This window comes from Narcine bancroftii, chromosome 12 (genome assembly GCF_036971445.1).
Source record: "Narcine bancroftii isolate sNarBan1 chromosome 12, sNarBan1.hap1, whole genome shotgun sequence".
NCBI classification, from domain to species: Eukaryota; Metazoa; Chordata; class Chondrichthyes; order Torpediniformes; family Narcinidae; genus Narcine; species Narcine bancroftii.
Window position 1 is genome coordinate 68,779,249 of NC_091480.1, and position 22,195 is coordinate 68,801,443.

The 22,195-nt window shown below is 48.3% G+C and overlaps 1 protein-coding gene across 4 annotated transcripts in view; it reads right to left on the reverse strand.

The window, feature by feature from the left end:
- Positions 1–22,195, reverse strand: part of cd63 (CD63 molecule) — a 50,372-nt gene that overhangs the window by 2,915 nt on the left and 25,262 nt on the right. For all 4 annotated transcript variants that reach the window (XM_069906715.1, XM_069906714.1, XM_069906713.1 and 1 more), the window contains exons 3-7: positions 8,353–8,541; positions 6,949–7,023; positions 5,527–5,619; positions 4,932–5,063; positions 1,776–1,859 (exon numbers count right to left, since the gene is read on the reverse strand). In XM_069906715.1, the coding sequence (XP_069762816.1) occupies positions 1,776–1,859; positions 4,932–5,063; positions 5,527–5,619; positions 6,949–7,023; positions 8,353–8,541 (573 nt within the window). The remainder of the gene's footprint in view (positions 1–1,775; positions 1,860–4,931; positions 5,064–5,526; positions 5,620–6,948; positions 7,024–8,352; positions 8,542–22,195) is intronic.

Sequence of the window (22,195 nt, forward strand, 5' to 3'; positions counted from 1 at the left end):
TGGAGCTTTACCCCTTGGAGCGCAGGAATTGGGGGTGATCTCAGAGGTGTCCAGAATCACAAGTATTAGATCAGGTGAACAGTCTTTTGCCCAGAATAGGGGGAAAAAGTAATCAGACTTGGAATGAAGACAATGGGAAAAATTTTAATGGGAACCAAAGGGGTAACTTTAAAAAAAAAAGCAGTGGGTGTATGGAATGGGCTGCCAGAGGAGGTGGTTGAGGCAGGAATTATAACAACATTTAAAAAAAATTGGCTAGGATAGTGATATGGACCAATGCAGGCAGGCCAAGTGTGCCTGGGACACTATTTACCACAGCCAAGTTGGGTAAACGGCCCCGTTTCCACACAGAATGACCGATTCCATTCAAAGTGGCCCATCACTATGTCAAGGGCAACAAGCATGGCTTTGATCGTCATGCTCACATCCTGAAAGAATGCTTTGAAAGATGGAAATGCTCAAAGCCTGCATTGAGTGTTTCCCCAGTGGGCTGAGGGATCAGAGTCCTCTCATCTCAGGTGTTTCCTGTGGAAGCAAAATGGCAAATTGAACATTGGGAACCAAAGGACTTGCCAACATAAAACAAAGTTTCTCTCCACTGATGCCATCTAGCCCACTTAGGTGTTCCAGCATCCTATTTTGCTTAGCCCAAGTTCAAAATTCAAGAGAAAGAGTCAGTTCTTCAATATATTGAAACATCTGCAGTGTTTCACCAAACTGGCTGTTAAAGAAATTCTTATGTGGACAAGTCATCTGAACAAGTTATACATTTAAGATCAATCGCCCATGGGTAGGCCAGCAGTCGATTAGACTGAAGATACAATGAAAATTATGAACTGGTGGTATTGCCACAGAGCTAAGTTTAATTTCAATACCTCAGCATTTGATGATTGCAATGCAGCAGCTGGCCTTCAGTGCATCCTGCATGGAGTCTTGTAGTCAACATTCCCCACTGGATCCCTGCTAGTCCTTTAGAGGAAGAATCAAAACCCATTGCAGTGCACCTGTCCCTCATCTCCACTCTATACAGTAAACCACTGGTATACTGTCTTTTAAACTGTTTATTCTAAATGCAGGTGTATTAGTTAGGAATTGTAAGGCCAAGTATTAAGTAACTGGAAAATACTTATCCAGCATCTACTAATCCCCATAGGTGCTGGATACTGGGGTTTTTACTGTATTTATAAAATGGATGCAATCCTCCCCTTTACTGCTTGGTGTGGCATTCATTCAATCACCATCTTTCCTCACCAAGTGATCTCTTAATTCTTAAGTCCTTTTCCTGGTGTGATCAGGTTATCTTTTTAGCCTTTTCACTTCCATGGAAACAGACCCCAATGTCATCAGAATCTCTCAAGACAGTTTTCAATTTAACAGGCTAATGACCCCAATTTATGCATCAGCCTCGAAAATGACCCCAACTATTGAAGACACTCAACCCATGCGAGGAGGAAGATTGCCCCAAATCCATTCTTGAAGCCAGATACTCAAAATCTACCCAGATTATAGTGATTACTGGTATACAACATTCCCTTCCCAGTGAACAGTGCTCTAACAACCTTGGGCAGTTCAGCAGCATGCCGAAAAACAATGTTCCTATTGGCTGGATCATCTGCCATTCTGAGCAAACCACACCAATCTAGGGGCTCAGCATAGGAAAAGGATTAACCGACTGGAAACAGCCACAGTTGGTGCACGACAGCACTGGTGTGAGCTGTCAAGTGTGTTTAACATCTGTCACTTAGGTTGTCATATGGGAGAATTGTTCCCCTTACCTGGAATAAGGCGATCCCAAGAGCCACACCCGCCACAATCAAAATGTTCTCTTCAAGCCAAGAACGAATAGACTTGATGCAACCCTATATTTTAAAAACAAACATCTTACTGGCAAAAGTGTACAAAAATTGAAGGATAAATAAATGAATTGAGAGACCCACATAATTTTCCCCATCTGTTGCAGGGAGCTTCAAGATTTCCCAGCATTACACAGACTGCTTCGTTGAAAAGGTAGGCACATTGCCCAAATTCCCCAATATAAGCATGGTGACAAACATCATTCTGATGGGCCTTACAGATTAAGGGATGACAACTCAGGAAAAGTCACCTCAAAATAAAAGGTTAAACAGGTTAGGACAATTCCTTGGAGCGTAGAAGACTGAGGGGAGATTTGATAGAGGTATTTAAAATTATGAGGGGGATAGAGAGAGTAAATGTAGGTCAGCTTTTTCCACTGAGGGGAGGTGAGATACAAACCAGAGGACAGGGGTTAAGGGTGAAAGGGGAAAGTTTAGGGGAATTTCAGAGAGTGGTGGGGGTGTGAAACAAGCCACCATCTGAGGTGGTGAATGCAGGCTCAATTTTAACAGTAAAGAATTTGGACTGGATGCAAGAGGTACAGAGAGCTCTGGGACTGGGTAGAAAAATGGTTTGGCATAGACTAGAAGGGCCCTGCTTCTGTGCTGTAATGTTCTATAGCTCTAACACATTAGACCAGTTATTCCTTTCTTTTTCAATCTTTTTATTATTATTATAATTTATAAACACATACAGTTCAAAGAGATACAAAAAAATACATAGTAAGTAATGAATTAATACAGAGATATTAAACAATAATATTACAGAATAAAAATATATCAAAAAAAATTTTTTGATCAGTTTAGGGTGTGAACTATCTCTAAAAAAAGATATAATTAATAACAATATATGAAAAAAAGAGAAAAAAAACCCCAAAAAAAAGAAAAAACAAATCTAAATTAAAAAAAACTTAAAAAAAAACTTTAAAAACCTACAGATATAGCTAAACCACGCCGATCACTCCGATCTCATCTTACAGCCCAATTATCATACATAATCATAGAAAGAAAACAGAGCCAGATCAACTCACCACAAATGAAAATATTGAATAAATGGTCGCCAGGTTAACTCAAACTTAGAAGGGGATTCATAGAGTTTCTAATTTTCTCTAAATTTAAACATAGTATGGTTTGGGTAAACCATTGGAAAACAGTGGGAGGATTTACCTCTTTCCAATTTAATAGTATAGATCTTCTAGCCATTAGTGTAAGAAAAGCAATCATACGATCCGCAGGAAGAGATAAATAAGTCAAATCTATCATAGGTAATCCAAAAATTGCAGTAATGGGATGTGGTTGTAAATCAATATTCAAAACAGTAGATATAATGGAAAAAATTTCCTTCCAATAATTCTGTAAAGAGGGACAGGACCAAAACATATGTGTAAGGGAAGCTATTTCCAATTGACATTTATCACATATAGGATCGATATGAGAATAAAAGCGATGGAGTTTATCTTTAGACATATGAGCTCTATGAACAACTTTAAACTGTATTAGTGAATGTTTTGCACATAGAGAAGAAGAGTTTACCAGTCGCAGAATTTTATTCCAATTTTCATGAGAAATATGAAGGTTGAGTTCTCTTTCCCAATCATTTTTAAATTTTTCAAAAGTCCCAGAATTTATTTTTGTAATTATATTATATAATTTAGATATCACACCTTTTGGAGGGAATTTTGAATATAGTATATCCTCTAAAACAGTCGTAGTCTCCCGATTGGGAAAAGAGGGTAAAGTCGAAACTAAGAAACTCCTAATCTGCAAATATCGAAAGAAATGAGATCGAGGTAAATCATATTTCATGGATAATTGTTCAAATGACATGAAAGAGTTATCCAAGAATAAATCCGAAAAGCATGTTATACCTTTAACTTTCCAGAGTAAATAAGCTTGATCAATTAGAGAGGGATGAAAAAGGAAATTTAGTACAATAGAAGTTTCCAAGATAAAATGACTTAGGCCAAAAAATCTCCGGAATTGAAACCATATACGTAGTGTATGTTTAGCCATTGGATTATCAATTTGTTTATATAATTTAGTAAGAGTAAAAGGGAGAGCAGCTCCCAAAATAGAGCTAATTGAAAAATTTTGTATCGGTTTAATTTCTAAATTTACCCAAGTTATTTACCCAGTTATTCCTAAAGGAGGGACTATATGCAATCCCTAGCACATTTAAGGGCCCCCCCTACAGACTAAAATCAAAATATTTATGTAGTTGGAGAGACAAACAGAAGTCGACTAAACTTGACCACCTCACAGGTAAGGGGGGCATAAACTGAGCCCTAGCCAAAAGGAAAAAAGGTCAAGAATAGCTGTTCCAGACCATGGCCCATACTAGAGATTTGAGATCCTGCTGGAGGGACCACAGGAAAAACAGTACTCCTAACCCCTATTTTTAGACATTACTATTGAGGGACTGTTCAACTCAACAAAAACCTTAAAATATGTGGGCACCAATGGCATTCTATGGCCACCCCCCCACCCCCACCCAATACAGTGACTTGCACTCCAGATTGCCAAAACTGGATGGCGTCTTTTTAATAAGGACAGATGGCTCCTTTTCCACAAGGTTGAAGGAACTATTAATTTTCAACAATTGCTTCTTGACAGCAGATTTACAGGTTAAAATTAAACCCAGTGGGCTAGGAACTCATGAATACAGTAGGAGTGCCACTCCATACAGGCTCACAGCAAGCTGAAGATGCAATGATAAAGGCTTCTCCAACTCCCACTCCCCATCAACTCAAGCCTTCCAAGCCAGCCAGCTCGGACAGTCAAAGCAACAGAGGGAGGCTCCATCTCCTCTTGGATTGTGAAGTTGTAAATTCAATTTATTTGGGGGCAGGGGACTAGTGTCCTCCAAGGGCAGTACATTTAACTCACCACCAGCAATCAATCCTGCACTTTGTGCCTTCTCCCTGCAGGCTTCCTCCTGGGGGCTGGGAGTGTAGGTTCATTGGGCAGCATGGCCCAAAAGGCCATTACCATGCTGTATATTTAAATTTTAAAAACTCCAACCCGAGCTGTGGATGTCAGTACTCAAGTTCTCAGTGCGTGAAAAGAACCATTACCTACCTCAACGTATATGTTACTAGCACTGGTGTTCTTGCCACATCCTTTTTTGATAACCCTACAACAGGAATCTGGCACTGTGTTGTTCAATTGTGGGAACCAGTCGGAATACTGGACACCACCACAGCATTTGAACTGCAAAAACAAATGAAGCAGATTGAAGTTGTACAATGGCAAATTTCTCAAGAGCCAAGCTTCACAGGAACATTACTCCAAACCATCATAATTCAATTGATACTGGTAACAAATAACTCCCCTCTAAATTGCCTGTTTTTCCAAAAATTTGAAGGCAGTTTTTGGACCCCCCCCTCCCTCCCTCCCCCCCTCCTCATATTGGTGAATCTGGACCCTCAAGACAGACTGGGCAAGGATAACATTGAATCACATTTTTCCAAAACACGGTCCTGTCATTTCATGGAATAAAATCTAGCCTCTAATAATTGCTAATTTCACTTCACCAGTTACCAAGGTGGGATTCAAACCTCCACGCTCCAATACTTAGGCCTCTGCTACTCCAACAAAAAAGTGCCCTTTTAAATGCATCACCAACAGCCCTGGTTGACAACTGGAAGTCAAAATGCTCCAGAGGCACACTCACCTGTTTCTGCAAGGTGTCAATGCTGTTGGCTTTATCTGTCTGGTTGTAATTAGCCATGGTTTCGTTGAAGGACTTTTCAAAGACATCACGAATCTGTCACATGAGATAAGGACAAACTGAAAAAAATCCCACATCAACTGGCAGCAAGGCAAAATTCAAATGGTACAGGTCGAAGTCAAATCTCAGGGAGTTGTGATTGATATTGAGTGTTCCATGCTCACAGCCAACCACCTTGTGTTTTCAGTCATCATTCATGTGGACTTCAGGGGGACCAGGAACAACCATCCTCCACAACACTAACTCTGGAGTGAAGACACCAGGTTCCTTTTGTGGTCACTCAACGTCTCATTTGTCAGGAAGGTGCAACAGTGACCACTTCCTGAGAAGACTGAAGCAGGCAAGGCTACTGGCCATCATCATGTCAATCTTCTCCAGGAGCTCTATCGAGAGTATATTGGACAGCTGCATCATAGTGTAGTATGGTTGCTGCAGAGAAATGGTCAATCCAAAGTACCTCAAGCAAAGCAGAGGATCACTGGGATCTCCCGCTCTGCATTTTTTTCTTCCTTTTCCCTCTTTCCTTACTCTTTCCCCCACCCCCCCATGTGATCTACCAGGATTGTGATCTGAAGGAGGTATGCAAAATCAAGAACCCCTTCCACACTACACAGCAGCTCCTATCAGGGAAGAGATCCAGGAGGATCAGAGCCAGCACCACCGGGTTGAGGAACAGCTTCTTCCCACAGGCAGTGAGAATGCTGAACGACTAAAGGAACTGCTCACACTAACCACCCAAGACTCATGCATAGTTTGAATGTTGTGTCATGTCTGGGTGTGTCTGCATTTTTACACCAAGTTTCAGAGAACGCTGTTTCATCAAGTTGTACTTGTGTAATCAGATGACAACAAACAACTTAAAGATGCCATAGAACTGCTAGTGGCAGCGACACGTCTTGGCGACAACTTTTCACTCTTAATGCAAGAGATTTTTAAGATGGCTGTTGCCCCATTTTGAAAGGAGAGTTTCTAGCATTTAGCGCAGGTTAGAGAGCAACTGGAGAATCCACATTCCAGATTTAAAACAAAGATTCTGAAAGAGTCCAAGACTTTTAAAAATATTTCTCCTTCTGTAGATGCTCCCCAAACTGCTGCGTGTTTCCAGTGTCTTAAGATTTGTGATAAGATTTATATCAGTTTGATTTTCTTCAGCCCCATTTTGACTTATTCCAGAATGAACAAAGTCATAAGTAATTCTTACAAAATACATCCAAGTGACTTTCAATCCTCACTTTCTACCCATTAGAAACCAACCCTCCCCCATTCCAATCTGAGCTGAGAGTTTCCTCGTTCAAAGTACAATTTCAGACAAGCACATCCACCCACGTGCCACTTTCCCCAGAGACAGGACAGTGCAGTACTCACTTGGTCCTTGAAAACATATCCAGCAATGGCAGCAGCAATTTCCACAAGAAAGATGATCACAAGAAGAATGGCAAACTGCAGAACAAAAGTTACGGTTAGAGATCAGCTTTGAATTTCATGCTTGAGCAGAGTAGCACAATTACTAATCCTGCCCACCATTTGAAATCTTTACTGCAGAGCAATTTACTTTTACAATCCAGAAGCAGTTTGCTGGTCACTTAAAAAAACAGATCACCAAGCTCCTTTGACACATTGAAGAAACCAGCCCCTGCATTTCAAACTATTGGTACATACTGTAAGGTAAAACATCATGAGATGGGAATGTGTAAGGAGTTACCCTGTACAGGGCTGTAACAAGATGTGAATGCATCCTTGTACTTACAAGATAAGAGAGACATTGATGGATTGAGAGGCAGGAAGCTAGCAGGGAAAGGATAGCAACAGTTTTAGTCATTGGACAAGTAATGATATGATGATGTTCTAAGCACGTATCCAAGGGTATAAAAAAATCACCATTTTGCTGATAACGGCAGAATGCATTCTCCGACTAACATGGTTAGTTGCAAGTGTTACAATCCGGTAATAAAGAACAAAGAACCCTGATTTCGACTCAGTCTGGTGTTTGTCTCACTCATTCATGAACAAAGCAGACCTAACAATACTTAGAATGGACAGTGGAAGAGATTTTAAAAATCCCAAATCCTCTCGACTGCAGGAGATCGTGTAATCGGCAGTGAGCAATCAACCAACTAGGCGTTCAACCCCAGATTAGACACAGGACGTTGGTATTGTGCAGAATACCATCCAGAGGCTCAATAAGATGAAGAGTTCCCCTTCTATAACTGCAAGGTGGCATTCTGAAAATTCTGGGCTGGTCTGAACAAGTACAGGTCTCTGCATAAATCGTCATGCAGTCCATTGCATCCAAGTTGCTTATTCAAGGGCTGGTGAAAAAGTCAACTTTTATAGACTCCCTCTGACAGCAGAAGCTCATATGCTGTACCAGTTCTACCAGAGCTGGACACCTGCCCTCAAGAGGTTTAGATAAAATGCTCAAAGAATCTTTTCCACTGTACACATCCACACAATTGGAAGTAGGACACCATTCCCTCCAACTCTCCACCCCTCCCCATTCACAGAGCCATCCCCTTCCCCGTTTGCTGCTGTGCCCTCCCTCCCTCGTCCATCTTATTATCCCCTGCCTTTGGGATCATGCTCCTTCTCCCCACTATTTTATAAATGCCTGCTGACATTTGGCGCACACCTTGAAGGGCCAAGCACAAAACATTGGTCAGGTATCTATCAGGACATGGTTTGACCAGCAGAGTTTCTCCAGCATTGTGTGCTTATTTCAATCTTGAACCATCTCAGTGATGGGATAAACAGTCCAGGCAGGTCTCTTACCGTGGTTATCATGCAGTAATTCTCATTCCATGCACCACAGCAACCAAAGAAGGCAACAAAGTTGATGATTACTCCAACTACAATGATGAGAATGGGTGCTCCAGAAGCAGCAACACTGGTGATCTGTAGTGTTCCATTCACGTGGGTCTGGACCAAAATGCCAACAACAATGAGGGCAATGCCAGAAATCTGGAACAAAGAGGAAGAGCAAAGGTTCATTTACATTTGCAGGGCTTTTTAAAAACTGGAAGAACAAAATGGGAGGTACAGAACAAGAAAGGTACATTTTTGTGGAAGTGGTTTACAGGAACTAAAGCAGTAAGTAGACTTATAAATATTTGCAAAGGGCAGGATGCAACTGGACTTCTGCATATAATGTTTGTCAGATCAAGCATTACAATACAATCAGACAAATCATTCTGGAGACAAGCATTCAGAGTTTGATCACCTGCTGTCAAACGCTTACAGCACAGGCAAAACAGCCACACCCCAGCCCCTCTCGTCCACACCCAAAGCACACAAGCCTTGATGCAAATACTTGTGCAGCAAGGACCTTTGCCCACTGGAGAACCTTCACCAATTCTCTTTACCTTCTTCACCCCCCCCCCGCCCCGAATGCAAAGCTTGAGCAGCAGCTTGCACCTCAACTCTTTATTAGCAGCCAATTTGTTCTTTGCTCAGGGATCGGAATCATTAAAATTCTCTGCCCTAAAGCAGTGGGTTCCCAGGTATGGATTGGAGATCTCTTAATTGCTGGAAGCCAGGTTAGAAATTGGTCTAGAAAGAGGCACATTATCCATAACCCAGTGGCTCTCAACTCCTCCCCCACCCCTCCACACTCTCCCATCATAAGTGATTCTTCACTTAACCACAAAATACTGATGGCATGCATACTATGGTCAGCAAAGATGGCGAGTGGAAGAGATAGAGAACCACTGACCTTCCCCTATCAACTGGCAAGCAACATTGCTCCAACTCTTCAACCAGAACCTTCCACAATGAGAGGAAGAATTTAGTCACATTCCACTGTGTTCCATAACTAGAAATGGATTTCCTGCTCTCCCAGAGGAACATTTGCCAAGACTCCCAGATCATTACTCAGACATCCTGACAAATTTCTGGTTCTTGGACAAGAAAGTTAAACCATCACCTTGTTGTAGCTCCGTGAGGGGATCTCACACCAAGTTGTCCTGGGAACACAAACTGGATTCTCAGTGTCAGAACTCCAGTGAGGACAAAACAATGATATACTGGAAGCCAGAGAACATTTATGGAAGAGTTAACAGGTTATGAAAGTGGGGAAACTAGCCAACTTCAAGCTGTGAGGAGATATGGGGGAAAAAATAAAATTCTGATGTCAAAACCATAGTTGCCATGTGTACAATTCTTACACAAGTTAAACAGTTAATGTGGAGAATTAAGCAGGGAGAACATGGCCTTTTGTGAACAGATGGGAGGTAGTGAAAACAAAGTAATCTCATTTGCAAAGTCAATGGCTGCAAGGTCGACCCAACAGGTCAAACAGCATTCGTGCCAATGAGAAGTTAACATTTCAGATTTAATTTTTCACAGATGCTGCTTTACCTGGTCAGTTTTTTTTTTATTTCAGATTTCCATCCTAGGACATTTTATAAGTTACCTACTCTTCCAGAATCCAATGCACCACTGAGAATGTTTATGATACATAACTATCAAATCAAGGGTAGTTTACAGACAGAGCATCAGTAACCAAATCTACCGCTGGTAGGCAGCTGTACCCATGTACTGCCGCAATTAAAGGTGGTCGGTTAGCAGAGGGTTGTGGGGGGAAAAGGAGAAATGACAAACCAAATCTGGACCTTCCACCACTGCAGAAGACAGGGACTGGACTATTAAAAGGGAAGCCAGGACAGCCTCACAGGAAAAACAGTAGAGTTGCTGAACCAAGCAATAACAGGCCCAGGATTCTTCAATTCATGCATTTACTAGCCACACAACTCAAGCAAGCATCAATATTACAGCACAGAAGTAGAATCAAATTGCAGTTCAAATTGATTCAATTTCAGTCATTACGGGAGAATCAAATTATTGTCACTAGAATCAGTACAGGGGTCGTGGCTTATCACAATCTGTGAGATTACAGTGAAGATTAACTAGACTAGATACAGAGTACAGTAAGCATGCAGAACTGCTGGAGGAACTCCACCAGTGTCCATAGGAGGCAAGGTATTACTGATGTTTCAGGCCCAAGCCCTTCAAGATTCTCTTCCTTGCTCAGCTCAGGGCTAAAATGTCACTGATAGATGTCTGCTATGGACAATGGAAAACCAGCTAGGTTCCTCCAGCATTTGTGTTCACTGCAATCAGCACATCTGCAGACATTTGTATTTCAGAGAATGGAAAATCTCCCATGGAAGATTGAATAGACTCATCCTATATTCTCCAGTTTGAAACAGTGAGATGTTCCATTGAAAGTTATTACACAGGGTTTGGATTAAACAATTTCCCTAGTTGACCATCTAAGCCAGTTATTGTTGCAGAATAAAAAGAGACAGGCCATTTTAACTGAAAGAATTTCAGATGGCAAATTCTCTCCTCCCACAGGTCCACTCATTGCACATATTCAATTAGATCGATGGATTTCTGGATTAAGGATTTCAGGAATATGAAGACAGTGCTGGGTAAAATGGCAGAAGTGGAAGATCAGCCATGATCTCAGCAAGGGATAGAGCATGTTTAAAGGAAGCCAAATCAAGATTTGCCTTACACAAAAAGACCTGGAATCAGCTATGAAGAGACAGCCAGCCCATTGTAATTGGGGTAAGCAATTCAAAACACCAGTCCAGCTTGGAAACCGAAGGGGAAACCATTCTACTTGCCAACTAGCTCAACTTGGCAGTGTAGAGAAATATACTAAAGCATTGTGCTGCAGGCTCAAAGGTCCAGCAGTGATGGTTACTTTTTTTAAAACTTTGGAATATTAGGGTACCTGCACATGAGAAAACACTTCACGCTTGTGTGAAAAATGAACCTTTTGTTCAGCTAGTAAACATTAACTGAATGGCCTTGGACTCTGCAAGATTGAGAACTTGGAGGAATGTCCTTAAGATTTTAGACAATTACTAGAGTCTAGAAGTGTCAAGCAATAAAGTAGTGCAATATGGGAGCTGGGTCATCCCTGACAAGCATTTAACGGTGGTTACTGCTCAAAAAAAAAGGAGAGCAGGGGGAATTAATACAAGTTATAAGGATTCCCAGAATTTTAGACGTCTGTTAGCCAAAGTTAAAACACTTAGAAGTGAAGGCAAATTATGGCGCTGGTAAGGAAACTGGCTGAGGATAATGAATAGGAACTTAAAATTGACAAGGCACAGTGAAGTCTCCTGTTATGGGTGTAAACACCTCACACAAGAAACAGTTAATGCATGCCTGTGACAAAGATAGCATTGCAACACAGCATTAAATCAAACCATTAGTTATCAGTAAGGCTGTAAAAAATGAAAAATGTTAGAGTGCACTCATTCACTTGAACACAGAAAGGACAGAACAGATGTAAAAAGGTAACCTGAAAAGAGCTGCAGATTGAGGGAAGCAGTCACCAGTGCTCAAAACCACTGGTAGTTTGTTTACAACTGTGTGGGTTCTCCTGGGTGCCATAGTTTCCCCTCGCATCCTAAAGACATTCTGGCACATTAGGCAAATTGCCCCTTGGTGCAATTGATAGGCATGAGCAGTTGCAGAGGTACAAGCAAATGAGGGAAATAAAAACCAATGAGATTGTTCCATAAGCATAGATTTGATGGGCCAAATACTGAATAACCAAGGGAACTGCTCACATTAACCATCCGAGACTCATATCCCCTCTGATATTTGTGTAGATGAAACATTTATCCTGCACATGTATTGTGTGTTTTGCTTTGAGGACAGAACACTGCTTCATCAGATTGTACTTGTACAATCAGTTAAACTCAACTTCCTCTTGCATTGTTACAAGGAGAAAATATTGACAAATCATGAAAATTTTTTTGTTAGAAACATTTAGATCAGCTATTCTCAACTTTTTTTGGCCTCTAAGTTTATGTCCCTTTCCCCACGAAGGGGCTTATGTTTAGTTGGTTTCTTCTGTACTGCTCTCCTACTGACTACATAAAAACAAGATAGGTTATGATTTCAGTCTGTGGCCACGCCCCCCCCCGCCCGCCATCTTAATATGCTAGGGCCCCAGAAGGCTTTACAGCTCTGTTGAGAATGGCTGGTCTGGGCACAAAACAAGGACTCCACGGGGGCACAAAACAGGGACTCCACGGGGGCACAAAACAGGGACTCCACGGGGGCACAAAACAGGGACTCCACGGGGGCACAAAACAGGGACTCCACGGGGGCACAAAACAGGGACTCCACGGGGGCACAAAACAGGGACTCCACGGGGGCACAAAACAGGGACTCCACGGGGGCACAAAACAGGGACTCCACGGGGGCACAAAACAGGGACTCCACGGGGCACAAAACAGGGACTCCACGGGGGCACAAAACAGGGACTCCACGGGGGCACAAAACAGGGACTCCACGGGGGCACAAAACAGGGACTCCACGGGGGCACAAAACAGGGACTCCACGGGGGCACAAAACAGGGACTCCACGGGGGCACAAAACAGGGACTCACGGGGGCACAAAACAGGGACTCCACGGGGGCACAAAACAGGGACTCCACGGGGGCACAAAACAGGGACTCCACGGGGGCACAAAACAGGGACTCCACGGGGGCACAAAACAGGGACTCCACGGGGGCACAAAACAGGGACTCCACGGGGGCACAAAACAAGGACTCCACGGGGGCACAAAACAAGGACTCCACGGGGGCACAAAACAAGGACTCCACGGGGGCACAAAACAAGGACTCCACGGGGGCACAAAACAGGGACTCCACGGGGGCACAAAACAGGGACTCCACGGGGGCACAAAACAGGGACTCCACGGGGGCACAAAACAGGGACTCCACGGGGGCACAAAACAGGGACTCCACGGGGGCACAAAACAGGGACTCCACGGGGGCACAAAACAGGGACTCCACGGGGGCACAAAACAGGGACTCCACGGGGGCACAAAACAGGGACTCCACGGGGGCACAAAACAGGGACTCCACGGGGGCACAAAACAGGGACTCCACGGGGGCACAAAACAGGGACTCCACGGGGGCACAAAACAGGGACTCCACGGGGGCACAAAACAGGGACTCCACGGGGGCACAAAACAGGGACTCCACGGGGGCACAAAACAGGGACTCCACGGGGGCACAAAACAGGGACTCCACGGGGGCACAAAACAGGGACTCCACGGGGGCACAAAACAGGGACTCCACGGGGGCACAAAACAGGGACTCCACGGGGGCACAAAACAGGGACTCCACGGGGGCACAAAACAGGGACTCCACGGGGCACAAAACAGGGACTCCACGGGGGCACAAAACAGGGACTCCACGGGGGCACAAAACAGGGACTCCACGGGGGCACAAAACAGGGACTCCACGGGGGCACAAAACAGGGACTCCACGGGGGCACAAAACAGGGACTCCACGGGGCACAAAACAGGGACTCCACGGGGGCACAAACAGGGACTCCACGGGGGCACAAAACAGGGACTCCACGGGGCACAAAACAGGGACTCCACGGGGGCACAAAACAGGGACTCCACGGGGGCACAAAACAGGGACTCCACGGGGGCACAAAACAGGGACTCCACGGGGGCACAAAACAGGGACTCCACGGGGGCACAAAACAGGGACTCCACGGGGGCACAAAACAGGGACTCCACGGGGGCACAAAACAGGGACTCCACGGGGGCACAAAACAGGGACTCCACGGGGGCACAAAACAGGGACTCCACGGGGGCACAAAACAGGGACTCCACGGGGCACAAAACAGGGACTCCACGGGGGCACAAAACAGGGACTCCACGGGGGCACAAAACAGGGACTCCACGGGGGCACAAAACAGGGACTCCACGGGGGCACAAAACAGGGACTCCACGGGGGCACAAAACAGGGACTCCACGGGGGCACAAAACAGGGACTCCACGGGGGCACAAAACAGGGACTCCACGGGGGCACAAAACAGGGACTCCACGGGGGCACAAAACAGGGACTCCACGGGGGCACAAAACAGGGACTCCACGGGGGCACAAAACAGGGACTCCACGGGGCACAAAACAGGGACTCCACGGGGGCACAAAACAGGGACTCCACGGGGGCACAAAACAGGGACTCCACGGGGGCACAAAACAGGGACTCCACGGGGGCACAAAACAGGGACTCCACGGGGGCACAAAACAGGGACTCCACGGGGGCACAAAACAGGGACTCCACGGGGGCACAAAACAGGGACTCCACGGGGGCACAAAACAGGGACTCCACGGGGGCACAAAACAGGGACTCCACGGGGGCACAAAACAGGGACTCCACGGGGCACAAAACAGGGACTCCACGGGGGCACAAAACAGGGACTCCACGGGGGCACAAAACAGGGACTCCACGGGGGCACAAAACAGGGACTCCACGGGGGCACAAAACAGGGACTCCACGGGGGCACAAAACAGGGACTCCACGGGGGCACAAAACAGGGACTCCACGGGGGCACAAAACAGGGACTCCACGGGGGCACAAAACAGGGACTCCACGGGGGCACAAAACAGGGACTCCACGGGGGCACAAAACAGGGACTCCACGGGGCACAAAACAGGGACTCCACGGGGGCACAAAACAGGGACTCCACGGGGGCACAAAACAGGGACTCCACGGGGGCACAAAACAGGGACTCCACGGGGGCACAAAACAGGGACTCCACGGGGGCACAAAACAGGGACTCCACGGGGGCACAAAACAGGGACTCCACGGGGGCACAAAACAGGGACTCCACGGGGCACAAAACAGGGACTCCACGGGGGCACAAAACAGGGACTCCACGGGGGCACAAAACAGGGACTCCACGGGGGCACAAAACAGGGACTCCACGGGGGCACAAAACAGGGACTCCACGGGGGCACAAAACAAGGGACTCCACGGGGGCACAAAACAAGGACTCCACGGGGGCACAAAACAAGGACTCCACGGGGGCACAAAACAAGGACTCCACGGGGGCACAAAACAAGGACTCCACGGGGGCACAAAACAAGGACTCCACGGGGGCACAAAACAAGGACTCCACGGGGGCACAAAACAAGGACTCCACGGGGGCACAAAACAAGGACTCCACGGGGGCACAAAACAAGGACTCCACGGGGGCACAAAACAAGGACTCCACGGGGGCACAAAACAAGGACTCCACGGGGGCACAAAACAAGGACTCCACGGGGGCACAAAACAAGGACTCCACGGGGGCACAAAACAAGGACTCCACGGGGGCACAAAACAAGGACTCCACGGGGGCACAAAACAAGGACTCCACGGGGGCACAAAACAAGGACTCCACGGGGGCACAAAACAAGGACTCCACGGGGGCACAAAACAAGGACTCCACGGGGGCACAAAACAAGGACTCCACGGGGGCACAAAACAAGGACTCCACGGGGGCACAAACAAGGACTCCACGGGGGCACAAAACAAGGACTCCACGGGGGCACAAAACAAGGACTCCACGGGGGCACAAAACAAGGACTCCACGGGGCACAAAACAAGGACTCCACGGGGGCACAAAACAAGGACTCCACGGGGGCACAAAACAAGGACTCCACGGGGGCACAAAACAAGGACTCCACGGGGGCACAAAACAAGGACTCCACGGGGGCACAAAACAAGGACTCCACGGGGGCACAAAACAAGGACTCCACGGGGGCACAAAACAAGGACTCCACGGGGGCACAAAACAAGGACTCCACGGGGGCACAAAACAAGGACTCCACGGGGGCACAAAACAAGGACTCCACGGGGGCACAAAACAAGGACTCCACGGGGGCACAAAACAAGGACTCCACGGGGGCACAAAACAAGGACTCCACGGGGGCACAAAACAAGGACTCCACGGGGCACAAAACAAGGACTCCACGGGGGCACAAAACAAGGACTCCACGGGGGCACAAAACAAGGACTCCACGGGGGCACAAAACAAGGACTCCACGGGGGCACAAAACAAGGACTCCACGGGGGCACAAAACAAGGACTCCACGGGGGCACAAAACAAGGACTCCACGGGGGCACAAAACAAGGACTCCACGGGGGCACAAAACAAGGACTCCACGGGGGCACAAAACAAGGACTCCACGGGGGCACAAACAAGGACTCCACGGGGGCACAAAACAAGGACTCCACGGGGGCACAAAACAAGGACTCCACGGGGGCACAAAACAAGGACTCCACGGGGGCACAAAACAAGGACTCCACGGGGGCACAAAACAAGGACTCCACGGGGGCACAAAACAAGGACTCCACGGGGGCACAAAACAAGGACTCCACGGGGGCACAAAACAAGGACTCCACGGGGGCACAAAACAAGGACTCCACGGGGGCACAAAACAAGGACTCCACGGGGGCACAAAACAAGGACTCCACGGGGGCACAAAACAAGGACTCCACGGGGGCACAAAACAAGGACTCCACGGGGGCACAAAACAAGGACTCCACGGGGCACAAAACAAGGACTCCACGGGGGCACAAAACAAGGACTCCACGGGGGCACAAAACAAGGACTCCACGGGGGCACAAAACAAGGACTCCACGGGGGCACAAAACAAGGACTCCACGGGGCACAAAACAAGGACTCCACGGGGGCACAAAACAAGGACTCCACGGGGGCACAAAACAAGGACTCCACGGGGGCACAAAACAAGGACTCCACGGGGGCACAAAACAAGGACTCCACGGGGGCACAAAACAAGGACTCCACGGGGGCACAAAACAAGGACTCCACGGGGGCACAAAACAAGGACTCCACGGGGGCACAAAACAAGGACTCCACGGGGGCACAAAACAAGGACTCCACGGGGGCACAAAACAAGGACTCCACGGGGCACAAAACAAGGACTCCACGGGGGCACAAAACAAGGACTCCACGGGGGCACAAAACAAGGACTCCACGGGGGCACAAAACAAGGACTCCACGGGGGCACAAAACAAGGACTCCACGGGGGCACAAAACAAGGACTCCACGGGGGCACAAAACAAGGACTCCACGGGGGCACAAAACAAGGGACTCCACGGGGGCACAAAACAAGGACTCCACGGGGGCACAAAACAAGGACTCCACGGGGGCACAAAACAAGGACTCCACGGGGGCACAAAACAAGGACTCCACGGGGGCACAAAACAAGGACTCCACGGGGGCACAAAACAAGGACTCCACGGGGGCACAAAACAAGGACTCCACGGGGCACAAAACAAGGACTCCACGGGGGCACAAAACAAGGACTCCACGGGGGCACAAAACAAGGACTCCACGGGGGCACAAAACAAGGACTCCACGGGGGCACAAAACAAGGACTCCACGGGGGCACAAAACAAGGACTCCACGGGGGCACAAAACAAGGACTCCACGGGGGCACAAAACAAGGACTCCACGGGGGCACAAAACAAGGACTCCACGGGGGCACAAAACAAGGACTCCACGGGGGCACAAAACAAGGACTCCACGGGGGCACAAAACAAGGACTCCACGGGGGCACAAAACAAGGACTCCACGGGGGCACAAAACAAGGACTCCACGGGGGCACAAAACAAGGACTCCACGGGGGCACAAAACAAGGACTCCACGGGGGCACAAACAAGGACTCCACGGGGGCACAAAACAAGGACTCCACGGGGGCACAAAACAAGGACTCCACGGGGGCACAAAACAAGGACTCCACGGGGGCACAAAACAAGGACTCCACGGGGGCACAAAACAAGGACTCCACGGGGGGCACAAAACAAGGACTCCACGGGGGCACAAAACAAGGACTCCACGGGGGCACAAAACAAGGACTCCACGGGGGCACAAAACAAGGACTCCACGGGGGCACAAAACAAGGACTCCACGGGGGCACAAAACAAGGACTCCACGGGGGCACAAAACAAGGACTCCACGGGGGCACAAAACAAGGACTCCACGGGGGCACAAAACAAGGACTCCACGGGGGCACAAAACAAGGACTCCACGGGGGCACAAAACAAGGACTCCACGGGGGCACAAAACAAGGACTCCACGGGGGCACAAAACAAGGACTCCACGGGGGCACAAAACAAGGACTCCACGGGGGCACAAAACAAGGACTCCACGGGGGCACAAAACAAGGACTCCACGGGGGCACAAAACAAGGACTCCACGGGGGCACAAAACAAGGACTCCACGGGGGCACAAAACAAGGACTCCACGGGGGCACAAAACAAGGACTCCACGGGGGCACAAAACAAGGACTCCACGGGGGCACAAAACAAGGACTCCACGGGGGCACAAAACAAGGACTCCACGGGGGCACAAAACAAGGACTCCACGGGGGCACAAAACAAGGACTCCACGGGGGCACAAACAAGGACTCCACGGGGGCACAAAACAAGGACTCCACGGGGGCACAAAACAAGGACTCCACGGGGGCACAAAACAAGGACTCCACGGGGGCACAAAACAAGGACTCACGGGGGCACAAAACAAGGACTCCACGGGGGCACAAAACAAGGACTCCACGGGGGCACAAAACAAGGACTCCACGGGGGCACAAAACAAGGACTCCACGGGGGCACAAAACAAGGACTCCACGGGGGCACAAAACAAGGACTCCACGGGGGCACAAAACAAGGACTCCACGGGGGCACAAAACAAGGACTCCACGGGGGCACAAAACAAGGACTCCACGGGGGCACAAAACAAGGACTCCACGGGGGCACAAAACAAGGACTCCACGGGGGCACAAAACAAGGACTCCACGGGGGCACAAAACAAGGACTCCACGGGGGCACAAAACAAGGACTCCACGGGGGCACAAAACAAGGACTCCACGGGGGCACAAAACAAGGACTCCACGGGGGCACAAAACAAGGACTCCACGGGGGCACAAAACAAGGACTCCACGGGGGCACAAAACAAGGACTCCACGGGGGCACAAAACAAGGACTCCACGGGGGCACAAAACAAGGACTCCACGGGGGCACAAAACAAGGACTCCACGGGGGCACAAAACAAGGACTCCACGGGGGCACAAAACAAGGACTCCACGGGGGCACAAAACAAGGACTCCACGGGGGCACAAAACAAGGACTCCACGGGGCACAAAACAAGGACTCCACGGGGGCACAAAACAAGGACTCCACAGGGGCACAAAACAAGGACTCCACGGGGGCACAAAACAAGGACTCCACGGGGGCACAAAACAAGGACTCCACGGGGGCACAAAACAAGGACTCCACGGGGGCACAAAACAAGGACTCCACGGGGGCACAAAACAAGGACTCCACAGGGGCACAAAACAAGGACTCCACGGGGGCACAAAACAAGGACTCCACGGGGGCACAAAACAAGGACTCCACAGGGGCACAAAACAAGGACTCCACAGGGGCACAAAACAAGGACTCCACAGGGGCACAAAACAAGGACTCCACAGGGGCACAAAACAAGGACTCCACAGGGGCACAAAACAAGGACTCCACAGGGGCACAAAACAAGGACTCCACAGGGGCACAAAACAAGGACTCCACAGGGGCACAAAACAAGGACTCCACAGGGGCACAAAACAAGGACTCCACAGGGGCACAAAACAAGGACTCCACAGGGGCACAAAACAAGGACTCCACAGGGGCACAAAACAAGGACTCCACAGGGGCACAAAACAAGGACTCCACAGGGGCACAAAACAAGGACTCCACAGGGCACAAACAAGGACTCCACAGGGGCACAAAACAAGGACTCCACAGGGGCACAAAACAAGGACTCCACAGGGGCACAAAACAAGGACTCCACAGGGGCACAAAACAAGGACTCCACGGGGCACAAAACAAGGACTCCACGGGGGCACAAAACAAGGACTCCACAGGGGCACAAAACAAGGACTCCACAGGGGCACAAAACAAGGACTCCACAGGGGCACAAAACAAGGACTCCACAGGGGCACAAAACAAGGACTCCACAGGGGCACAAAACAAGGACTCCACAGGGGCACAAAACAAGGACTCCACAGGGGCACAAAACAAGGACTCCACAGGGGCACAAAACAAGGACTCCACAGGGGCACAAAACAAGGACTCCACAGGGGCACAAAACAAGGACTCCACAGGGGCACAAAACAAGGACTCCACAGGGGCACAAAACAAGGACTCCACAGGGGCACAAAACAAGGACTCCACAGGGGCACAAAACAAGGACTCCACAGGGGCACAAAACAAGGACTCCACAGGGGCACAAAACAAGGACTCCACAGGGGCACAAAACAAGGACTCCACAGGGGCACAAAACAAGGACTCCACGGGGCACAAAACAAGGACTCCACGGGGGCACAAAACAAGGACTCCACGGGGGCACAAAACAAGGACTCCACGGGGGCACAAAACAAGGACTCCACGGGGGCACAAAACAAGGACTCCACAGGGGCACAAAACAAGGACTCCACAGGGGCACAAAACAAGGACTCCACAGGGGCACAAAACAAGGACTCCACAGGGGCACAAAACAAGGACTCCACAGGGGCACAAAACAAGGACTCCACAGGGGCACAAAACAAGGACTCCACAGTGGGGGGGGGGGGGAGGGGGACTTCTTTCCCCCACCCCACCAGAATCCTCACCCCATCTCTGAAGAACAACTTGGGCCTGAGCAAGGAGACATTGAATTAGTCAAGTTCATTCAAACTGCAGTTAGAAAGTGATAACAAGCCAATGGAAAGGAGGTTCTCATTGTCCAACTCTGCTGATTCTCCAATGGGACCAAGAGCAGCAATCACTGCAATGTACAATGCATGTTGCATGGAACCTTGTCTCCTGCCTCATGATCACACAGAAGAACCCATTTCCCAGGGCAGACGTCCAGTAAGTGCCACTTCAAAATAGGCAGATTTAAACATAGTAATAACAGCCAATGGTATTGAAGCTATTCAACCACGTCAAGGGCAGTACGAGTGAGAGCAGCAGTGACCAGGACTCAAATCCAGTGTTGTCTGTTAGGAGCTTGTACATTATCCCCCACATCTGCATGGGTTTCCACCCACCCTTCAAAGGCATACTGAGGTTTAGGTCGATTTGGTAGCATGTTACTGTGCTGTATGCCCAAAGTTTAAAATGAACTGAAGGGCTTTAAATAATGTACCATCTAGTCAGTTCTTCCTTCTAGCACAAATACAGTCACCAAGATCAAAGCCACAGAACTCTACAGCATAGAGGAGACACCCTTCTAGCCTGTGTGGGACTATTATTCTCCCTAATCTCACTGACTTGCACCATACCCATCCCATCCCTATTTTGACATTTCAGAAATAGAGTCTGGATTGCCCAGAGACCTTGTTGATCAACAGAGGAAAGGGTCAAGAGGCAAAATGACCCATGGCCAATTTCTCAGCAACTTGCCCCAACGTAGGTAGCAGGGAGACTAGTTATTGCAACCAAAAAATTTGTTTCCTCAAGATAATTTAGTGCATGTGGTCATCTTCCCAGACTTTTGAGGGGGTGGGGAAGAAAGACTGCAAATTAACCAAGGTTACACTTTGCTAAAATGTCTGCTTCCAAGGTCAAACTAGCATATGGCCAATTTATTTACCAGTTGTGGCAGTACGGCTGGAAGAGTGTGTAGGCAATGGAGTCAGATGGGTAGCAGCAGTCAAAAGTTCCTTGAAATATTCTTTCCATTGGATGCTAACCAAGTTCACCAGGCAAGATCTGCTTGGAGCTGATCTGCTACACTGAAGAATCCATGGATGCACG